General features: G+C 67.7%; 1 protein-coding gene across 4 annotated transcripts in view; it reads left to right on the top strand.

Annotated features, from left to right (window-relative positions):
- The first annotated feature begins 9 nt into the window (after positions 1 to 9).
- PRKD1 (protein kinase D1) overlaps positions 10 to 375 on the top strand; it is a 116,747-nt gene continuing 116,381 nt past the window's right edge. For all 4 annotated transcript variants that reach the window (XM_010711637.3, XM_019615700.2, XM_010711636.3 and 1 more), the window contains exon 1: positions 10 to 97. In XM_010711637.3, the coding sequence (XP_010709939.1) occupies positions 71 to 97 (27 nt within the window). In that variant the 5' untranslated portion in view covers positions 10 to 70. The remainder of the gene's footprint in view (positions 98 to 375) is intronic.

Here is a 375-nt window from a genome sequence, read left to right as displayed (position 1 = left end):
GCTGAGCCGGGAGCCTGTGCTGTTGCTACAAGACTCTTCAGGGGACTTCAGCCTGGCCCACGTCCGGGAGATGGCTTGTTCCATCGTCGACCAGAAGGTGAGGAGCCGTGCCCTCCCCCCCCTCATCCCGCCATCCCACGGCCGCTGTGGCGGCGAACTTTTCTGTCCCGGCCTGTTGGCGGCTTTGCCCGATGCTAGAGCACCGAGTGCAACTTTCCGGCCCTTCTCCTCCTCCTCCTCCGCCGCTCGACCTGGCTCCTTCCCTTCCTCGGCTCCGCTCCCCGGGTTCCCCGGCTGCGGGCGGGATGCTCGTCCGCCGCCTCTGCTCCGTTTGTTGGCCAGCGCTCGCTGCGCGAACTGCCGCGTAGGACACGG

This window comes from Meleagris gallopavo, chromosome 5, assembly GCF_000146605.3.
Source record: "Meleagris gallopavo isolate NT-WF06-2002-E0010 breed Aviagen turkey brand Nicholas breeding stock chromosome 5, Turkey_5.1, whole genome shotgun sequence".
Lineage (NCBI taxonomy): Eukaryota > Metazoa > Chordata > Aves > Galliformes > Phasianidae > Meleagris > Meleagris gallopavo.
Note: the sequence above shows the minus strand (reverse complement) of the source record. Positions and strands in the feature narration are given on the sequence as shown.